This window comes from Phacochoerus africanus, chromosome 3, assembly GCF_016906955.1.
Source record: "Phacochoerus africanus isolate WHEZ1 chromosome 3, ROS_Pafr_v1, whole genome shotgun sequence".
Classification (NCBI taxonomy): Eukaryota; Metazoa; Chordata; class Mammalia; order Artiodactyla; family Suidae; genus Phacochoerus; species Phacochoerus africanus.
In genome coordinates this window covers 197883626-197902947 of record NC_062546.1, presented here as the reverse complement: position 1 = coordinate 197902947, position 19322 = coordinate 197883626, and the positions used below count along the sequence as shown (strand labels likewise).

General features: G+C 54.9%; 1 protein-coding gene across 1 annotated transcript; it reads right to left on the bottom strand.

The window, feature by feature from the left end:
• Nucleotides 1–13927: 13927 nt before the first annotated feature.
• On the bottom strand, nucleotides 13928–18942 carry PTMA (prothymosin alpha). The gene is made up of 5 exons (XM_047773751.1): nucleotides 18701–18942; nucleotides 15875–15946; nucleotides 15520–15613; nucleotides 14974–15047; nucleotides 13928–14697 (listed from the first exon to the last, which is right to left on the bottom strand). Exons 1-5 carry the CDS (start codon nucleotides 18743–18745, stop codon nucleotides 14650–14652), a joined length of 333 nt encoding a protein of 110 aa, XP_047629707.1. The 5' UTR covers nucleotides 18746–18942; the 3' UTR covers nucleotides 13928–14649.
• Nucleotides 18943–19322: the final 380 nt, after the last annotated feature.

Genomic DNA, 19322 nt, shown 5'->3' with positions numbered 1-19322 from the left:
TCCTCTGGTGGAGAAGAGGCTCCTCCACCTGCTGAGACCTGCTTCACTGCCCGTCTCCACTCACTCCCCAGCCAGCACTGTCAGGAACACACTTCTTTGCTCACTGCTCTGAAAAACCAACAAAAAAATTCGTAGCCCAGTCACTCTGAGACGCTTTTGATCATTTTGTCATGAAACAAGCAAGGCAAAAAAAAAGTGCGTGCACTTCGGGAACAACACTGATCAAGGAATTGCGAGCCCAGGTGGGATCTGAGCTGACCGGGAGGATGGCTGAGTGCCGTGATGGGAGGAGAAGGGAGGGGGCACAGGCCGGGGCACAGGACACAGGAGCTGCAGGGACCGTGACCCTTGGTAGGTGAAGGTCAGGCCTTGGAGGGTGGGTGCAGTTCCAAATGCCTGGAAATCTGGAGGGGTTGTGAATACATTAAAAGGCACACAATGTTATTAGAAGGAGAAGCATGCAGACCAGGCCTGGCACAGTGTACAGACACTGGTTCTCAATCGTGTATGGGTACCTGCCCACCCCCAGAGATGCTGATCCAGTAGGTGTGGGGCCCAGAAATCTGCCTCTGAAAGCATCCTCAGTGATTCTGCCACAGGTGGTCTGTGGACCATACTTTGAAATGCTGGTAGAGGCACTTAGTGAGCATTAGAGACACGCATATGTACACCGGTGGCTGTAGATAAACTGAGGTCTCCGAGCAGCGTGCTTAAGGTACAGAGGGTGGTCCCAGTTCTCACCTGTGCAGGTGAGGGGAAGCGTTCAGTGCACAGAACCAAAAAAAAAAAAAGGAAAGTGGCTCAGTGGTTAGCGAATCATCTGACTAGGAACCATGAGGTTGAAGGTTCGATCCCTGGCCTTGCTCAGTGGGTTAAGGATCCGGCATTGCCGTGAACTGTGATGTAGGTCACAGACACGGCTCGGATCCCGCGTTGCTGTGGCTCTGGCGTAGGCTGATGGCTACAGCTCCAATTCGACCCCAAGCCTGGGAACCTCCATGTGCTGCGGGAGCAGCCCAAGAAATGGCAAAAAGACAAAAAAAACAACAAAAAAAAGAAAGGGAGGCCATGCTGTTGGCTGCTCTACTAGAGACAAAGCTCAGGAAAGGCAGGCCTGTGCCTCCCATGACTTCTCACTGATACACGCAGCAGGCCTGTACGTGTAGCCTGCACATGGCTAGATCCCCTTGGTAGATGGAGCTTGTGCTCAAGAGGACATTGAGGGGAGAGGATAGGGGAGTCCCAGGCAGCACGGCCTTTGAGAGAGGCGTGGGAGAACTTAAGAGGCTTCTTTCAAAGACAGATTCCTATTTAGAGAGTTTTGGCTAAAGTGTCCTCGGGTCCGTCTTCCCATCTGTGTCACTGGCCAGTGTGTTGTGTGACCTCTGCGATGCACACGGCGAAGTACTTTGTCTGGCTTCTTTGGGCCTGAGCTGGGGAGGAAGCTCCATCTACCACATGCAGGCTACACGTACAGGCCTGCTGCGTGTATCAGTGAGAAGTCATGGGAGGCACAGGCCTGCCTTTCCTGAGCTTTGTCTCTAGTAGAGCAGCCAACAGCATGGCCTCCCTTTTTTTTTTTTTTTTTTATTTTGCTTTTTAGAGCTGCACCTGCAGCATATGGAAGTTCCCAAGCTAGGGGTCCAATTGGAGCTATAGCTGCTGGCCTTCACCACAGCCACAGCAACACCAGATCTGAGCTGCGTCTGTGACCTACCCCACAGCTCACAGCAGTGCCAAATCCTTAACTCACGGAGCAAGGCCAGGGATCGAACTCGCATCCTCATGGATCCTAGTCAGGTTTGTTCACCGTTGAGCCACGACAGGAGCTCCGTGGCCTCCCTTTCTGATTTATCCTTCACATCACAACCAGAGAGGGTCCCAGGATGTGCATCTGATCACCAATCCCTGTGTATTGCCTGGTTTATTTTTAGAACTTCTTGCTAGTGACCAGGACATTGTTGTGCAGTGGTCAAAATGCACTGTTAAAATGGGTTCTCAAAGTGAAAACATAAAATGGCCTGGCAGTTCTTTTTGGTGCTTTTATTTGGTCTGAAACTGAGCAAATTTGACTAACTCTTTCGGGTTTTTTTGTTTTTGTTTTTGTCTTTTTGTCTTTTTTAGGGCCGCACCTGCAGCCTATGGCGGTTCCCAGGCTAGGGGTCGAATCAGAGCTATAGCCGCCAGCCTACACCACAGCCACAGCAACACCAGATCCAAGCCTCGTCTGTGATGTACAACACAGCTCACGGCAATGCCGGATCCTTAACGCACTGAGCAAGGCCAGGGCTGGAACCTGCATCCTCATGGATACTAGTCAGGTTCGTTAACTGCTGAGCCACAACAGGAACTCCTTGACTATAACTTTAAGTAACTGAGGGATGCAATGGAGTGGAGCGAGAATCAGAAATCTGGTAAATTCATTTGGTTCCCAAACTGTATGGGAACAAGCACCCCAGCGCACCCCAGGGGAACCCCAGGGCACTACAGCAAATCCACAGGGGTGCCATAGGATCTTTGAGTTGTTAAAGGAAATGCAGTGATATGGGGCATCTGCTCTACACTATTGAAAGTCAGTGTGAACAGGGAGCTCGTTGGTGGCGCAGTGGGTTAAGGACCCAGTGTTGTCACTGCTGTGGTGCAGGTTTGATCCCTGGCCCTGAAATTTCCGCATGCCATGGGCACAGCCAAAAAAAAAATCTGTGTGAACAGGCGGTGGGTGTGGTGTCCAATCTGATTCTGAGGTTGAGAAGCTATGCCCAAAAGGCATACACACACTGTTAGTATGATATTCTGATTGTCAATGAAATAAAAATAGTTTTTCTCAACTTATATGGCTTTTCTTTTTCTGAAATAATACAACAGCTACTAAGTTAAGACCTAAGGAGTTCCCGTCATGGTGCAGTGGTTAACGAATCCGACAACCATGAGGAACCATGAGGTTGCGGGTTCGGTCCCTGCCCTTGCTCAGTGGGTGAACGATCCGGCGTTGCCGTGAGCTGTGGTGTAGGTTGCAGACACGGGTTGGATCCCGAGTTGCTGTGGCTCTAGCGTAGGCTGGTGGCTACAGCTCCAATTCAACCCCTAGCCTGGGAACCTCCATATGCCGCGGGAGCGGCCCAAGAAATAGCAACAACAACAACAAAAAAAAGCCAAAAAAAAAGAGACCTAATTTACGATGTTTGGACCTAATTTCTTAATAAAGAGACTATTATATATTTTGGTCTAGATGCACCGTGAAAAAAATTACTGAGACACATAGTGAACAGTGAGAGTTTGGGGACTTCTGCTAAAGCCCTTAGTTTTAAAATGCCTTTCAGAGGGTTAGAAATCCACACACACCTCACTGTCACTGGCAGTGGTAGCAACAAACGGTATTGACCACCCAGCTATGAACTCCTGGCTCTTGTTTCCATGGAACGCTTTTAAACTCTTGTACTTACTGAAGGAAATGTATTCACAGTAAGATAAGGCATTGACCCAAATTTCTTAGAAGGGCTTCTTCTTCTTTTTTTCTTTTTTCTTTTTTTTTTTTCTTTTTAGAGCCACACCTGCAGCACATGGAGGTTCCCAGGCTAGGGGTCTAATCGGAGCTACGGCTGCTGGCCTGCACCAGAGCCACAGCACCTCAGGATCCGAGCTGCATCTGCAACCTACACCACAGCTCACGGCAATGCCGGATCCTTGACCCACTGAGCAAGGCCAGGGATCAAACCCGAAACCACATGTTTCCTAGTCGGGTTTGTTAACCGCTGAGCCACGACAGGAACTCCTATAATTCTTACTTTCATGTTTGGCTACAGTGTGTGTTTTGAGCTATGCACTATGTTATCTGAATGGTGCTCAGGACTCTGTAATGGAGCAGTACGTGATTGCTCGACCTATTTACAGAACTGGAACTTCATTGCACCTTTTTGTGTTGTTGCAGAAGTTGCTAATGGTCGTTTCTTTTCTTCCATGGGTCATTGTTGGTCCTGCATATTGGTGCCTTGGAACCCAACCCTCAGTCAGAACTGGAATTCACATCAACTCTTCTGGCAGATTGTCTGCTAACTGTCACTCTCTTTTAATTGGCTTGAGTTGAGCAGCAATCTACAATGCATTTGGTACAATTAGGCTAAAGGTTTTCTTGGAGGGTTTACATTTACTTAAAAATTGACATTTGGGAGTTCCCATCGTGGCGCAGTGGTTAACAAATCCGACTAGGAACCATGAGGCTGCGGGTTCGGTCCCTGCCCTTGCTCAGTGGGTTAAGGATCTGGCGTTGCCATGAGCTGTGGTGTAGGTTGCAGACGCGGCTCGGATCCCGCGTTGCTGTGGCTCTGGCGTAGGCCGGTGCCTACAGCTCCGATTCAACCCCTAGCCTGGGAACCTCCATATGCCGCGGGAGCGGCCCAAGAAATAGCAACAACAACAACAAAAGACAAAAGACATAAAAAAAAAATCGACATTTGATGGTGTTCCTGTTGTGGCTCAGCAGGTTAAGGGCCCAACATAGTGTCCCTGAGCATTTGGGTTTGATCCTTGGCTTCACTCCGTGGGTTAAGGATCCAGTGTTGCTGCAAGCTCCGGTGTAGGTTGCAAATGCAGCTCAGATCTGATGTGGCTATGGCTGTAGCGTAGGCTCCAGTCGAAGCTCCAATTTGACCCCTACCCTGGGAACTTCCATATGCCTCACATGCAGCCCTGAAAAAAACAAAACAAACAAACAAACAAAACATTTAGGGAGTTCCCGTCATTACTCAGCAGTAACAAACCTGACTAGTATCCATGAGGACTCGGGTTCAATCCCTGGCCTCCCTCCGTGGGTTAAGAAGCCGGCATTGCTGTGAGCTGTAGTATAGGTCGAAGACGCAGCTTGGATCTAGTATTGCTGTGGCTGTGGTGTAGGCCAGCGGCTCAGATTCAACCCCTAGCCTGGGAAACTCCATATGCCACAGGTGCAGCCCTAAAAAGACAAAAAAAAAAAAAAAAGACATTTGGGAGTTCCTGCTATGTCACGGTGGGTTAAGGATCTGGTGTTGCCACAGCTGTAGCTTGGATTCATTCCTTGCCCCGGGAACTTCCATATGCTATGGATGGAGCCATTAAAAAAAAAAAAAAAGTAGATACTTTATGCTATTGAAATGGTTCTGTCCCCGAAGTGATCCTCAAGTGTTTCCGGGCTCAAATGACATTATTATGGCTCAGAAGTCTGAGAGCTCAGTTGTGGATTTGGCGGCATCGTGGAGGAAGTGTGTGATCATTTGCAGCGGAAAACCTTGCCTCTGCCACAGCCACCTCCTTGGTCTCCCCAGGGTGGCAAGTAGCCACTGAGAGTGCCCATCTGAAAAATGTCATTGTGTAACAACAGACTACAATTTTTTTTTTTTTTTGGCCATGCTCATGGCATGCAAAATTTCCTGGGCCAGGGATTGAACCTGCGCCTCAACAGCAGCTAGAGCTGCAGCAGTGACAATACCAGATTCTTAACCTGCTGCACCATGAGGGAATTCCATTTAAAAGTCAAGTTATAGGAGTTCCATTGTGGCTCATCAGAAAGGAATCTGACTAGCATCCATGAGGATGTAGGTTCAATTCCTGGCCCCACTCAGTGGGTTAAGGATCTGGCATTGCTGTGAGCTGTGGTGTAGATCATAGATGCGGCTTGGATCTGGCATTGCTGTGGCTGTGGTGTAGGCTGGCAGCTACAGCTCTCATTCGACCCTTAGCATGGGAACATCCACATGCCAGACTGTGGCCCTAAAAAGACTAAATAAAATAAAATAAAAGTCGCAGGAGTTCCTTGATGGTCTAGTGGGTTAAGGATCCAGTATTGTCATTGCTGCAGCCCGGGTGGCTGCTGTGGTATGGGTTCAATCCCTGGCCCGGGAACTTCTGCGTGCCTCGGCATGCATATATAAATAAATAAATGCATGTATGTATGTATGTATGTCACGGTTTGTGATTTTTTTTTTTGTCTTTTTGCCATTTCTTGGGCCACTCCCGAGGCATATGGAGGTTCCCAGGCTAGGGGTCTAATCAGAGCTGTAGCTGCCAGCCTATGCCCAGAGCCACAGCAACGCGGGATCCGAGCCACGTCTGTGACCTACACCACAGCTCACGGCAACGCCAGATCGTTAACCCACTGAGCAAGGGCAGGGATCTAACCCACAAGCTCATGCTTCCTAGCCGGATTCGTTAACCACTGTGCCACGACAGGAACTCCACGGTTTGTGATTTTTGGCAGAGCAAGAAAGTAAAGTCTGCCCACCTATTTGGGACCCATTTATTGCCCAGGTCAGTAAATGTTTTTTCTTTAAATGCATTCAGATCACATTGTCTCTAAGGAAATGCATGAGCTTCTGGGGAGAGCTGCTGACTGCAGGTTGACTAGGAGAGCGGCTCACAGGGCAAGCTGACCAAGGGTCAGGATTGTAGATTCCAGTGTACTTCCCCAGGCGACTGGATCCCTCCCTTCCTCAGCCCCTTCAAGACTGGGTGACTGTCCAGCAGGCCACAGCCCTGGCCTCCAGTGGACACCACAGGAGTCAGACTTGGGACACTGTGGGGACTGAGAGATCAACTATGTGAGAAGGGGTAAAAGTTTTCCTAGGATACAGAATGGCATTGCAGGTGAATTCCTATGTCAAAAAATCTGTACTCACTGAATCTTGATATACAGGGTCCGATGCTTTCTAGAAAGGTTTGTACCACTTTCCATCCTTTGCTGCCCCTCAGCCCTACTGATACCAGTTCCCTCCTGGGCTGCATTGACAAGGGGCACTGCTGTGAGCAGAGGGCCCCAGACCGCCTGGAGCCGAGGGAGCTTGCAGGAGGCCCGTGCAGGGCTATAAGAGCCAGACCGTGGAACCAGTTCCCAAAGGAATCCTTTCCCCTCATCTGCTTAGTTCAGCGACTATTCCCTGAGCCCTAATGATGGTCCTTGTGCAAGATCAGCTTTTTCTGGACCCAAATGTCCTTCACCATGTTATTGGGCTTTCTGTGAAAAAAATCCTGGTCAAATAAATTTGGGCTGAGCTGCATGTTAAACCTTATTCTTAGAGGCTCTTTGGTATATTAAAGACCTGGTGAGTTCTGTGCAAAGAAAACGCTATTAACATTGTCCAGCCCAGGAGTTCCCATCGTGGCTCAGTGAGTTAAGGACCCACCGTAGTGTCCACAAGGATGTGGGTTTGATCTCTGGCCTTGTTCAGTGGGTTAAGGATCCAGCGTTGCCAGGAGCTGTGGTGTAGGTTGCAGATGCAGCTCAGATCTGGCATTGCTGGTGGCTGTGGCAAAGGCCGGCAGCTACAGCTCTGGTTCCACCCCTAGCCTGGGAACCTCCTTATGCTGCAGGTGCCGACTTAAAAAGAAAAAAAAAAAATTGTCTAACCCAACACTTCTCCCAACAGGATGACTCTCACCTCTCCAGTCCAGCTTGGGGAGAGAGACAGTTGGGAGGCACCAGCCACATAAAGATGAGGGGGTCTCACCTCTTATCTAGGAGCCTCGAGAGCAATGGAGGTAGTTCAGTGGGGTGGTTTGGCTGTGAGGCACAAGTGGGAACACTGGAAGTTCAGCGAGTCCCTGGAAGGTCAGAGGAGATGAGGGAAAAGGAGGCTCCAGGCAGGTGATTCAGGAGGATGGATCCAACCAATAAAAAAGGAGGGGCAGCTCCGATGACGCTGGGCCATCCCTTCCCCAGACAGGAAATGAGCAGCACTCTGCGGTCCTATTGAAAGATGGACCATGAGCATCTGAGGCTGATGCACTTGCCTCTGTTCCCTCTCAACCTGGAAACCACACCAGAGGAGCCCCCCATCTCTGAGCTCCTCCCTCCTCAAGCTGTCTTTGTTCATGGAGGCCTGGTTGGCCTTGGAGATTGGAGCCTGGAGCCCTGTATTCTCCTGTTTACTAGCATGACTCAGAGACCACAAAAACCCAACCCAAACCAGCCTAAGCTAGGAAGAAGTTTACTGACTCGTATAATTAAACAGTCCAGAGATTGTTCTAGCTTCAGGCACTGCTGGACCCAGGGGCTCAAGCAATGTCATCAGAACTTAGGGTGCCTCTGCCTCTTGGCTCAGCTCTGCTCCTGTCTGTCTGGGCTGCAGCCTCAGCTTCTCACTCAGCTGCCTAAGTTCAAGGCCCAAATTTGCTACCTTCCCAATACTACAATCAAAAGTCCCAGGGCTGGAGTTCCCGTCGTGGCGCAGTGGTTAAGGAATCCGACTAGGAACCATGAGGTTGAGGGTTCGATCCCTGCCCTTGCTCAGTGGGTTAATGATCCGACGTTGCCGTGAGCTGTGGTGTAGGTCACAGACGCGGCTCGGATCCCAAGTTGCTGTGGTTCTGGCGTAGGCCAGCGGCTACAGCTCCGATTAGACCCCTAGCCTGGGAATCTCTATATACCACGGGAGCGGCCCAAAGAAATAGCAAAAAGACAAAAAAAAAAAAAATGTCCCAAGGCTCACTCTGATTGGATCAACTTGGGTCATGTGCCAGCCCTGAGCCAATGAGTGTGGCCGGGGGGGCCTCCAAGCACTGAATGGCCATGGGGCTTGATTAAGAGTGGGGAAGAGGGAGTTTCCTGGTGGCCCAAGAGGTTAAGGATCTGGCATTGTCACTGCTGTGGCATGGGTTTGATCTCTGGCCTGGAAACGTCCACATGCCCTGGGTGTGGCAAAAAAAAAAAAAAAAAAAAAAGGAAATACTCCAGGAGGCAAATGACAGTTTCAAGAGATTATTACCAAGAGAAGAGTGAAGGGATGGCTGCTGGTGGCAAAAACAACAGATGTCCCTAGTACCTTCTGGAATCCTCACCAGCAGCTCCTTCTTGCAAGGGATCTGCTCCCTGCCAAGAACCTCGCAGCTGGACCCCAGCATGAGTGCATGTAAAATGAGGGTGTCTCAAGTGACCACCTGGCACTTCCTGTTGCTATGGGAGCAGGCTTGATGGAGAGCTCACGAGGACAGACACCTTCCCAGCTGATTTTTGGCTAGGCCCAGGACTTCAAGGAATCCACCCATGACTTCAAGGAATCCACACCCACCCCTGGCTGCTAGGCCTTCTCCATAAATAATGCACATATAATTTTCACCCAGGATATAAGGTTCATATCCGGAGGCCTTAGATTGTTTCATCTATGTGTTCTAACCTGAGTTTTTCCCACCTCTCAGAGCTCAGACCAGAGCCTGTGGACATAGGCTGAGGTCTCTGGAGAGGAGGGGCTGAAGACAGCCCCACCCTTGCCTTCAAAGGCTTCAGGTTGGGAGGGAGGAGCAGCCACACTGTAAAATTAGATTACCCCTGTAAAGTTGTTGCAGTATTTTCATTCTCATGAAGCGGCTTCTACCAGGAGGGGACCATGGAGTGGTCAGGGGCCTGAAGCTGGCAGGCAGGACCACCTCAGGGCACTGGAAGGACTGGAATCTAGGAGGCCTTTGGACCCCTGGGCCTGCAGTGGAGCTGTGGAGCAGCAGCATCAGATCCTGGCACTCAGGCCTGGGGCAGCCTGGAGGGCCCCAGAGGGCAGCTGGGAACACCCACCCCGTGCCAAGCCGCTGAAGGCCAGGGCAGTGGCTGCTGTGAGGGACCCGAAATGGCCAAGAGCTGGGCCTGCTGTACACACTAAACCGTTTTTTGTTTTGTTTTGTTTTTTTAGCTTTTTAGGGCTGCGCTTGTGGCATATGGAGGTTCCCAGGCTGGGGGTCTAATCAGAGCTACAGCTGCTGGCCTACACCACAGCCACAGCAACACCAGATCCGAGCCATGTCTGTGACCTACGCCACAGCTCACTGCAACGCCAGATCCTTAACCCACTGAGCGAGGCCAGGGATTGAACCTGCAACCTCATGTTTCCTAGTCAGATTCATTTCTGCTGCACCACGACAGGAACCCCAAGTTTTTTTTTGTTTTTTTTTTTTTTTGGAGGCACCCATGGCACATGGAAGTGGCCCAAGCCACAGAAGCCACAGCAGTGATGTCAGGTCCTTAACCTACCGAGCCACCAGGGAACTCCTACACCAAGCATTTGAGCAGAACTAAACAAGACGGATCCCAGGGGTCCAGAGCCCAGGGAAGGCCCATGATTCCAGAGGAGCTGACCCTGGCCTCGGCTCTGGCTCTGGGAAGGCCTGGGGTCTCCCCTCCAGGAAAAGAAGGACCAGATCTCTGAAATGGGCCATCAGCTGCCCAGAGGGAAGGCTTGGGAAATGACCACTGACTCTCAGGTCTGACTAAGGTTCCCTCAACAGAAAGGGAGGAGGACCTTGCTGTTGAGGGTTGCTGAGGCTGCCCTTTCCCGGACTGAGCAGCACGCAGGGGAGCCCCGTGCAGTTCCTCCATGCCCACCAGAGGGCGCCCGTTCCCCACGTAGCTTCCAACTTGGGCTCCTGGGGTGCCCTGCTCTTGCCCTTGGAGGGGACTTTGGGAGTAGGAGCAAGGTGACCCTGGACCCTGGGGACACATCCCAGGCAGTGATAAATTGTACTAAGCTCAGGACGGAGAAACGTGGGCTCAGCTGAAGGCAGCCAGGGCTGTTTCAGATGAAACATTGGGAGGGGTGCCGGCAGCAAGGGGATGCAGCAAGTTTGGCCCCACCGTGCCGCCCTAAGAAAGGCAGCTCTGCGCCTGGCACGGGCTTCATTCTATTGCTCCCTTCACGCAGGGGACGAGGTTGAGGCCCAGCAAGGTTCAGTTACTTGCCTCCTACTAACAGGGCTGCATGCCTGTGTCTGGACAGGGTTAAGAATCTTCTGTCCTCCTTTCTAGGGGCTTGGGGGGGTTCTAGCTCCAAGCTGGGTGAGACCTGATCCCAGCGCCTTATGTCGCCTGCTATGAGGTCTTCCTCAACTCCTTCCCCTGCCTCAGGGGCCCCCCACCCCCACCCCCAGGCTCTGGGCCTTGGGAAAAACCTCAGGACAAGCTGCCCGGGGCAGCAGGACAGAGAAGCTGGCCAGTCTTGCCTCCAGAGTCCCGCAGCCGAGCCTGGCAGGCATGTGGGATGGGCACACAGGGTCAGAGCGGCCCTCCTACCAAAGCCTTGATCTGACATTGACCCAGGAGTCTGGGGACAGCCCCAGGGGAGATAGATGATCAGCCTGGAGCCTCCACACTGCTTCCTCCACAGGCTCCAACCCCCTGAGAAGGGCAAGGCCTTCCCAGGGCCTGGGCGCCTGGCAGTAATCAGTGTGTGGGAGACAAGGTCTGGAATGACATCCCACCACCAGGAGGTGTCCCGCTGTGTCTCTCCTGCTCTTTCCTTTTTTCTGGAGCCGAGAACAGTGCCTGGCACAGAGAGGGCATTTGGTAAAAAGGTGGGCAGATGGGTGAATGAACAAATTAATGAAATGGACAGAATACCATGTGTAGAAAATCTTGATGAAGAAGCGGTGCCCCCTCCCCCCCGGACTTCCCTGGTGGCGCAGGTTAAGGATCTGGAGTTGTCACTGCAGCTGCTTGGGTGGCTGCTGTGGTGCGGGTTCCATCCCTGCCTGGGGAACTTCCACATACTGGGGGCATGACCTCCCCGCCAAAAAAAGAAGTGCCCCCCACCCGACCTCAGTGAGGAAAGCCAAAAAACACACAGGTAAATATACAAGCTGATTTTGTGAGAATTGCTATGTGGCCAAGGGAAAGAATGAGGACCAGGGACGGCCTCTCTGGGGAACTGTCGTTGGTACCAAGACCTAACATGGAGCAAGTAGCCAGAGGCCTGGGAATCATGCATTCCTGTGACAGAACAGCAAGTGCAAAGGCCGCGAGGTCAGACCAAGCTTGCCCCAGGCACAAAGAGGCTGACCTGGCTGGTGAGCAACGGAGGCTGGGCATGGAGCAGAGGAAGAGGCCACCCTGGTCTCTGAGCTTTCACTTACTGGAAGGGACTGGGCCCCGTTTGGTGGGCGCCCTGGTGTGACTGGCCTTGTCTCTTCTTGCTGTGCCCTCTCCCTGGCCCACCTTGTTCCCACCTCCCTCGATCTTGGTTACTCTGGCCTGGCCAGGCCTCTCTCCTGCCCTCTAGACCTGTGCACTCAACAGCTCTGACAGCCCACCTCACGGCGAGGCCACCAGGTGGCTCCAGAGCCTCATCTCCTGCCCCTTCCAGGCGCTAAGTGGCTCCTCGCAGTGCCGGAGGCTCACGCCTGAGCCTGGGCTCCTGGGTGAGAAGGGTCTCCGCCACCCCATTCATCCCTCAATCTGGATGCTTTGTCTCACGTGACAACTTAACTGTTTCTCTCCCTCTCAGCCCTCGCCACCCCCACCATCACCACCAACCCCATGCCTGCAGATACCACTTCAGGGCTTTCCACAGAGTTTTCTTATATGAAAAAACCCTCATGGCATCACCAAATCCTTCCTGGGGACCTGGCTCATACTGCGGGTCCCTGTCTGCCCCTTTTCACTGTGTGCCCTCTTAGCCTCCAGCATCAGGGCTGCCCACGCACTGCTCCTGCCCCCTGAACAGCCTCGCCACCTCTTTTGTTCTTCCTCCTGGGCCTTCCCGTCTGTTTCAATGTCACCTCCACAGAGAAGCCCTCCCCGCTTCATCAGGTCCCTTTGTCCTTGTGCTCCGAGCACCCTAGTCAGTGGCCCAGGGTAGTGGGTGGTCCTTAAAGAGTTGTAAATAGATAAGCCTGGTTAATAACATCTGCCCCCACCCCCCATTCACACCCGCCCACAACTTGTCACCTTGAAGGGTGACTACTTCATGCAAACAGTTGGGGCCTGAGAGGGAGGAGCAGAAGGCAGGAGTGAAGATAAAATACCCCGTCTCCTCCCAGCAAGAAAGGTTTGGGTCCCTGGGGCCCTTCCTCACCCTAAAGCAGGGCAGGGTACGTGCCCCCACCTCAGCCAAAGGCTGGCTAGCCCCACGTGGCCAGCTTTAGAGGCGGGAGTGGAGAAAATGCCTGGCCTCTCGGTCCCTATTCCCTCCGCTGCCCGGAGCCACCTCTGCCTGCAGGACAAACTCAGGGGTGTCCCCCAACCCTGCCCTCGCCCCTCCCACGATCTTGCTTGGATCCTGCCACCAAAGAAGCGTCTTCACGACCGCATTCAGGAGGGACAGAGGCTGCCAGGGCCATTCAGCTTTTCCACCTGGGAACCAAAGCCCATTGCCAGCACCCCCACCACTGGGGCTTCCTGACCACCCCCCCCTCCAAAGAGCACACCACACACTGGGTGCTCATGATTCTCATCCGTTAAGACCCCAGAAAGTTCTCACAGGGCTCTTAACAGTCACCTCTCCCTCAAGGTTGGAGCTTGAGGCCACCCTTCCTCCAGTTTGCTCTCCTGACCCTGCTCACCTGTCTGGAAAATCCAAACAGCTCACCTACCATCTCCAACTGTGTTTAAACAGCAGGTAGGATGTTTCCCCTGGAGGCCCGAGTTTGGAGAAAGAGGGCAGGGCTGCTTTAGCGCCCTGCAAGAGAGCAGGAGCTCATGTCACCACCAGAGGGCACCATCCCCCAGCCAGGATAATCCAATGAGGATTCTGAGGTGAAAGGCTGGGGCCACCAACAGTACCACTGGGAGTTGGCATCTTTGGCCCTAGGCTCACACTTTGCCTGTCCCTCGGGAGCTGTGTACACCTCCTTCCAGGGCACCCACGTTAATGTGGCAGCACCCAATGATGTGGTCCTGGGGAAGGAGGCTCCTGGTGCCAACAGTAAGGAGACCAGACTGAACCCCCTTCAGCCTGTTAACTCGTGTCCCCCACGTCACACCAGCCAAATGCAGCTCAGTCCTTGACCACCAAGGCCACTCATCAGTCCCTGCTGCCCAAGGGGCACACCCACCCCCAAAGGGGTGTCTTCAACCCACTGTCCCCAGGAAAGATAGCTGGGCCAGAGGTCAAGATCTTTCCCTCTTCTCCATGCCCCCCCCCCGACCCCCCTTCCCTAGAAAGCCTGAAGAACACCACAGAATAACCAGGCTTGAGACAGCTTTGTTAGAACAACTCAGCAAAATAAAATTCCGGTTTATTGTTGGACAACATTGTTTCACACATACATCAAACAGGCCAAAAAAAAATAAACAGCAACTTCATAGACAAAAAAAGGAAAAAAAAGAAACCTTTTATCTTTGGCCTTTTTAACCATCTCATACAAACCAACTACTTATAGTACAGCTAAGTACATACACAAAAAAAGTTATTGGAATGCTCGGAATAAGATTGTTTTTTTTTTGTTGTGGTTTTTGCTTTTTTTACAAGGTTTTTTTTCTCCTTTGAGATTATAATGAACATGGTCACACCACAAGTAAAGTCAGAAGTAGGACAGAGAACGCTCCGAAGGCTGGTTTGGTCATCCGAGATCATTAAAAATGGCTGACCCCTAACAATATGTACAAAAATATAAAATGTAAATAAAAAATACAAACAAATTTTCCTTTTTAAAGTACTTTAAGAAAAAAAGCAGGGCCTTGGAAGTTTTGGTTCTTTCTTTCCTTCCCTGTGGCAAATTCACGTTGTGGTTTTGGTGGGGTGGTGGAGAGCGCACGTCATCTGCGGGTGGCGCTGCCCGCGGTGGGCGGGCGGGCAGGCGACTCTCTACTCGAAGGTGACCACGTTTAGGATTCTTCTGAGACGGGAAGTGGAGGGTGAATAGGTCACGGTGGCCTTTTTTTTTTTTTTTTCTTTTAAGTTTTAGCTTTTCCTTTTTTGCTGTCTAGTCATCCTCATCGGTCTTCTGCTTCTTGGTGTCCACATCGTCGTCCTGAGCAGGGAGAGAGTGTCAGGGCCCCTCCCACCCACTGCGCCCACCCACCAAACACCCTCAGCCCCTGGGCGCACAGTGAGGAGAGGCACAAGCAGCCCCGGGGGCCTCTAGAGCTCTGGGACGCTGGGCCCAGGCGCCTTCCAGTTCCTGCTCAACGTGAGCAAGGACCCCCTTGGGACCAGGCACCACACCAACCGGCAACGACTCAAGTCCCATCAGCCCCTCCTTTCCTGCCCCCGATTCCAATCTTCTCCCGCTTGAAGCCAGACCCACCTCATCATCTTCAGCTGCCCGTTTGCCTGTAGCTGCCTCAGCCTCCTCATCTTCATCTCCATCCTCTTCCTCACCTGGAGAGAGTAAACCCAGGTAAACCAGTCCGCCTTCCTCAGCCAGCCAGGGAGGGTGGTCTCGGCAGCCAGAAACAGGGGGGGGGGGCCCCCGCAGGCAAATCACAGCGACTTGGGCAATCTCCCAGGAACAGACTAGCCAGGGTTGAGTGCCCCTGATCTGTGTCTGCCACCTGACAAACTGGGCAGTCAGGAGCAGCCACACTGCCCATCACAGGCATCTTGTCTTCAGAGAGAAAGTTCAAGCAGCCACACCCAGAGAAGCCAGACCAACTGGTCAGTGCGGAGGGCACGCTCCAGTGGGAGCGGGTATGCAAAGCGCAGGACACAGCTTCCCATCACCAGACTAAAGCAAGGAGGAAGATGCTGCCTCCACAGCAACAACTGCAGGTGTTCCAGTGGCCCCACTGCCACCCTCAGGTAGCCCCCCCAACACCTCCCCATGTTCTACAGACCAGGGACGGGTACTCACCATCACCTTCCTCCTCCTCCTCCTCTTCCTCCCCACCTTCTTCCTCTTCTTCATCTACCTCATTGTCAGCCTCCTGCTCCCCATTTTCCTCATTCTGCTCACAAGAAAACAGAGCGACTTACTGACAAGGACAGAGCAGCAACTCTGCCCCATCCCTTCCTCCAGACCCTGCCCAATGCTGCTCCAGGCCCCCGAGAATCCCCATCAATTGACCCTCCTGAAGAGACCCAGGAGATCCTGACACAACAATCACCTAAGGCCTCAACCCCCCCCCCCCAACTAAGCCCAGTATCTAAGGAATCTTGGCCAAAAACTGCCAGGAGATGGGTCATGAGCAAGGCGGCCGGACACTCACAGCATTGCCATTAGCAGGGGCCTCTCTCCCATTCTCCGCCTCCTCCACGACTTCCTTCTTCTCTTTTAAGTCCTTCAAAAAGGAAGAGGGAACACCAGTTAAGTCTTCTGAACAACTCGGGGCTGGCAAAGAAGCCCAGGGCCCAGGCCTACAGGTAGGAAGGATGCAGTGATCTGGCCATCCAAAGCTGAAAGCCCAGTTACAGGTGAGTTACAGGTGGAGAGAGAGACCACAGAATACTAAGTGTACCTCTGCTCAGGATTTTGTCTCAAGTCAACTCTTCAAAAGCAAACAATCTTTCTGAAAAAAGAGCCCACCACGGCTATCCCCACCGCCGCTTTCCTCAAGCTTCTTAGGAAAGGAGCCATGTGGCACCACAGCCCGAAACCTGTCTGGCCGGGCGGACAAGCCCAGGAACACTTCACTCACGCACTCATCACAGACTTGTTTCCAACCAGGAGTTGCTCCGCCCCTCACAAATCCTTCTTGGAAAACGGGAGGTATGTGCCATAAATAAATAAGCCAACGAGGGGAGGGCCCTGACACTGCGGGCGGACTCCCGTGGGCGGACGAGCCCGGGAAGGGAACCGGAGGGAGCCAACAGGCCAAACTGGGGAGGCCGCTTCACCAGCCAGAGGCCCCGCGGGAGAGCAGCAGAGCGCGGAGACCCAACCCTCGGTGGTCAAGACCTGGCAAGCGCGGGTTTTCCGAAGGAACCCGAATCCCACCAATCCTCCCATACCCAACAGCTGGCCCAGGCGACGCTCTCCTGGGCCGGAGACCTTCCCGAGCTCAGAGGTGCGCTGCCGGGAGCACGGGAGCGCCCCATTTCCGGCCCGGCCTCTCTCCTGCGCGTCCCCGGGTCAGCTGTGTCCAAGGGACCGCGCCTCGAGTTCCAAAGGGAGCGCCCCAAAGCCCCGTGCAACTGGAACTTTTTCCACCCGGCGCGGCGACACTCCGTCGCCAACACAAACAGGCATCGAGCGGCCCGGGCTCGGGGCACCGCTCCGCCGCCACGCTGAAGCAGCCCCACCACGGCACCTGCGGGCCCGGTTCTCCCCGAACGACCCACGAAGGACCCCGGCGCCGCCCGCTCCCGCCCCCTGGCGGCCGAAGCCCCGGGGAGCTGTGGGGGCGGGGAGGTCGCGGCGCGCAGGCGCGCACCCCCGCCCGGCGCGCTTTGCGCGGGCCTCGGCACGCACCGCGCGCGCGGAGCACGTGGCCCCGGGCCGCCGAGTGCGCCCCTGACCCTGGAGACCTGGAGCCCGCGGACCGCACTGGCTCCGCCGATCGCGTGCGAGTTACTCGCCAGTCTTTCCGGGCCTCTGGACGCACCCCCAAGCAGGCCTAGATGCGCGGGCCTACGTTCCCGCATTTGGCGGGCAAAGTCCCGCGGGAGGCCGCCCCGAAGTCCGCGGGGCTCTTTGAGTCCCGTAGCCCGTGGCTGGCGGAGACGCGCTCTACGGGGATATTTACTGCTCCTAGCGGGAAATCACCTAGAAGGAAAGCGAACGCCCGCGCTGGGCAGGACCGACCCTCCCCTTCAAACTAGTTCCCAGGCTGGGCCCAGAGGGTGCTAAAGGGAGCCCCCTGCCGAGATCCGGACCCCAAGCTCCGCTCCTCCGGAAGAGTCGCCCCTGGGGAACGACCAGAGGTGACGCCAGGGGCACAGGGGTTAAGGAGACGCCAAGGTGACTTGCGTCGGCACCCGCAGGGGCACGAGAGGAGTGCGCACAAGGGCCGAAGGGTAAAAAAGCGGTCCCGCCTCAAAGTGCCGTGCTCCCACCGAGGGCGGAGACACTCCCCAGGGGAGACAGCGGGACCGACGCGACGCGCAGGAGCGGAGCTGCGCCAAACGCGCAGGACCTCACAACCGAGGGCAATGATTCCGCAGCACCGGGGCCCAATAACTCCCGGAACCCCGCAAAGAGCCAGCCGCGGCCGCAGCTTTTGTTCACCCGCTTAGCCCCCGAAGCCGCCGCACATACGGTGCCCCCCGGCAGCCGCGGGGGGCGCCCATCATCGCCCCGGCGTGCCGCTCCTTCACTTTCCGTTTCCTCCCCTCCGGCGCGTGGGCTCGCCGCCTCCTCAGCCAAGCCCCGCACCGCTGGTGAATTATTGAAACTGGGCGGCTGCTCCCGGCACACTCCCCTACCAAGACGCCCACCCCCGCCTCCCTGAGGGCACCCAGGGCGGAGAAGACCTTCACACCTCCGCGGAGACAACCGACGTCGCGGCCCGCCGGCCCACACCGCCTTATCACAGATTAGACCAGATAAACCTTCTCGGACCCACTACTAGGCGCGAAACAGGGCGGCCCGGAGCCGAACAAAGAGCAGCGCCGCCGGCGGGCTCTCGCCGCGGAGCCGCCACTTCCCGCAGCCGGCCCGCGCCGGCACACGCGCCCCCCCCCACTTCCGATTCCAAACGCGCTCGAGTTTCAAAGTTATTTCCGTGCGCCCCGCGGGCCGACGACCCTCAGCCGGGCCCCTAACCTCTCGCCACCACTCAGACGAGTCACAAACAAGTTTCGGGAGCCCTGGAACAGCCTCCCCTCGAGCCTCTCAGGCGCCGCGCGCGCCCCCCCGGGTCCCTGAGGACCCCGGGCCCACTCCCCGACGGGCATCACGCTTGCCCGCGGCGCTTCCCACCCCCTCCCCCGCACACACAAAGAGTGGGCTGCCAAAGGGCCTAGGACGGGGGCGCGCGGGTTACCCGCAGAAAAGAGCAACAGCGGGTTCGGGGCACCCAGCTGCCGCGCGCCAAACACTATTCCGGCGGTGGCGACGCGCGGACCCCGAAGGGGCGGGCGGCGTCTAAACTCACCTTGGTGGTGATCTCGGAGCTGGTGTCCACGGCCGCGTCTGACATGATGGGGCACGCCGGTGATCCGATGCAGCGGATTAAAAAGGAAGCGGGAGTCCAAGGACTCTGGCGACAAAGCTGCCGGAGTCCGCGGCGGCAGAAGAGGCGCGCGGCGGAGGCGGCTGCGGCGAGCGGAGAGCCGGGCACGGGAACAATGCAAAGATGGCTTTTCAGACCAGCCAGTGGGGAACTCACGCGGCGCCAGAACCTTTAATATAGATTAGTGGGCGGCGCTCGGCCTCCCTTTCCCAAATACTATTGGCTGAGAGCAGGGAGCGGGCGCTCGCTCATTGGCTCTATTCCGAACAATGGGCAAGCGTGCTTAAAGCGGCAGTGCCTTGGTGCGTCCCGCGCTGCGCAGTCGCCCGCCGCACTGTCATTCAGGGTCTGAGTTTGCCGGGTCTCAGCCGCACCATTGCGGTGGGGGAGGGGCGCGAGCTCGCGCTCCGGGTGCGCGCTCCCGTGGCTGTTTTGCTGGGGCTGCTGACGCAGAAAGCTGAAGCGCGGCAAAGCTGCCCGCCCAGCCCCCCGTCCTCACCCCTCCCCGCGGCTGATCGGAACGAGGGGGAGGGAAGAGGAGGCG